This window comes from Volvox carteri (genome assembly GCF_000143455.1).
Source record: "Volvox carteri f. nagariensis unplaced genomic scaffold VOLCAscaffold_2435, whole genome shotgun sequence".
NCBI classification, from domain to species: Eukaryota; Viridiplantae; Chlorophyta; class Chlorophyceae; order Chlamydomonadales; family Volvocaceae; genus Volvox; species Volvox carteri.
In genome coordinates, this window is record NW_003308770.1 from 1 (window position 1) to 1,027 (window position 1,027).

Sequence of the window (1,027 nt, forward strand, 5' to 3'; positions counted from 1 at the left end):
AACTGTGACACGACATGGAAAACCCAGCTGCTGAGGTGCTGTCACCGTAGGATGACAACCGCAGCTGCTGCAGGTTTGATGGCCGGAAGCCAGCGATCTGCTGGGAGTGCCTGTGGGAGTGCCTGTGGGACTACATGGACCAAAATCCAATGCCGCACACGATGCGATTCGAACGCACGCGGGGAAACCTCACCGCCTTAGCAGGGCGGCGCCTTAACCACTCGGCCACAGGTGCACAGCAATCCGCAAGCTCCAGATTGCTGCTGAAGTTGAGCTAATATTGGGGACACACCCTAGCTGTCAGTAACTCCAAGTTCGACATGATGACGTAACATGATGACGTAACATGATGACGTAACAAAAGCAACAATAAACAAATGACGCACAAACAAGCAAGGATGCCACACATATCTATTCGCTAGCTCCATGAAAGGAACCAGAACCTGTCAGCAACACCGTACCATGCTACCAGGGAAAGCTGTCACATCTACAGCCCCGTCATATCATGCATCAGTTTGTCGTCATTAAGAGAGCACCCAGACTCTGGGTGCCATGGCTGTGGCATGTATCATCCATCCAATCCCCTTTTTCGTTCTGAACTTATACCATCCCCAATCGCCGCATCTCAACGCACAACAGGCCAGGATGCCCTATTCATGATTTGCAAGTTGACCAACAACCCGCAAGAAGCGTGCATAATACTCAATGACTTAACAGCCGTACGCGGGAGCCTTGTACGACAGGGCAAGTTCAAGCCGTACGGCGAGCGGTTGGCTGTGGAATTCGTACATGTAAGGGGCCGAGCGCGCGCCTAGTGTCTGTCTGTCTGTCTGTCTGTCTGTCTGTCTGTCTGTCTGTCTGTCTGTCTGTCTGTCTGTCTGTCTGTCTGTCTGTCTGTCTGTCTGTCTGTCTGTCTGTCTGTCTGTCTGTCTGTCTGTCTGTCTGTCTGTCTGTCTGTCTGTCTGTCTGTCTGTCTGTCTGTCTGTCTGTCTGTCTGTCTGTCTGTCTGTCTGTCTGACTGTCTGTC

At 52.0% G+C, this 1,027-nt stretch overlaps 1 protein-coding gene across 1 annotated transcript; it reads left to right on the forward strand.

Annotated features, from left to right (window-relative positions):
- Positions 1–64: 64 nt before the first annotated feature.
- VOLCADRAFT_101544 (uncharacterized protein) lies at positions 65–791 on the forward strand (the record flags this gene model as incomplete). Its single annotated transcript, XM_002959986.1, has 2 exons — positions 65–231; positions 640–791. Coding segments are annotated over 2 exons (318 nt in total), but the record flags the coding sequence as incomplete, so codon positions are not given.
- Between the last annotated feature and the right edge of the window lie 236 nt (positions 792–1,027).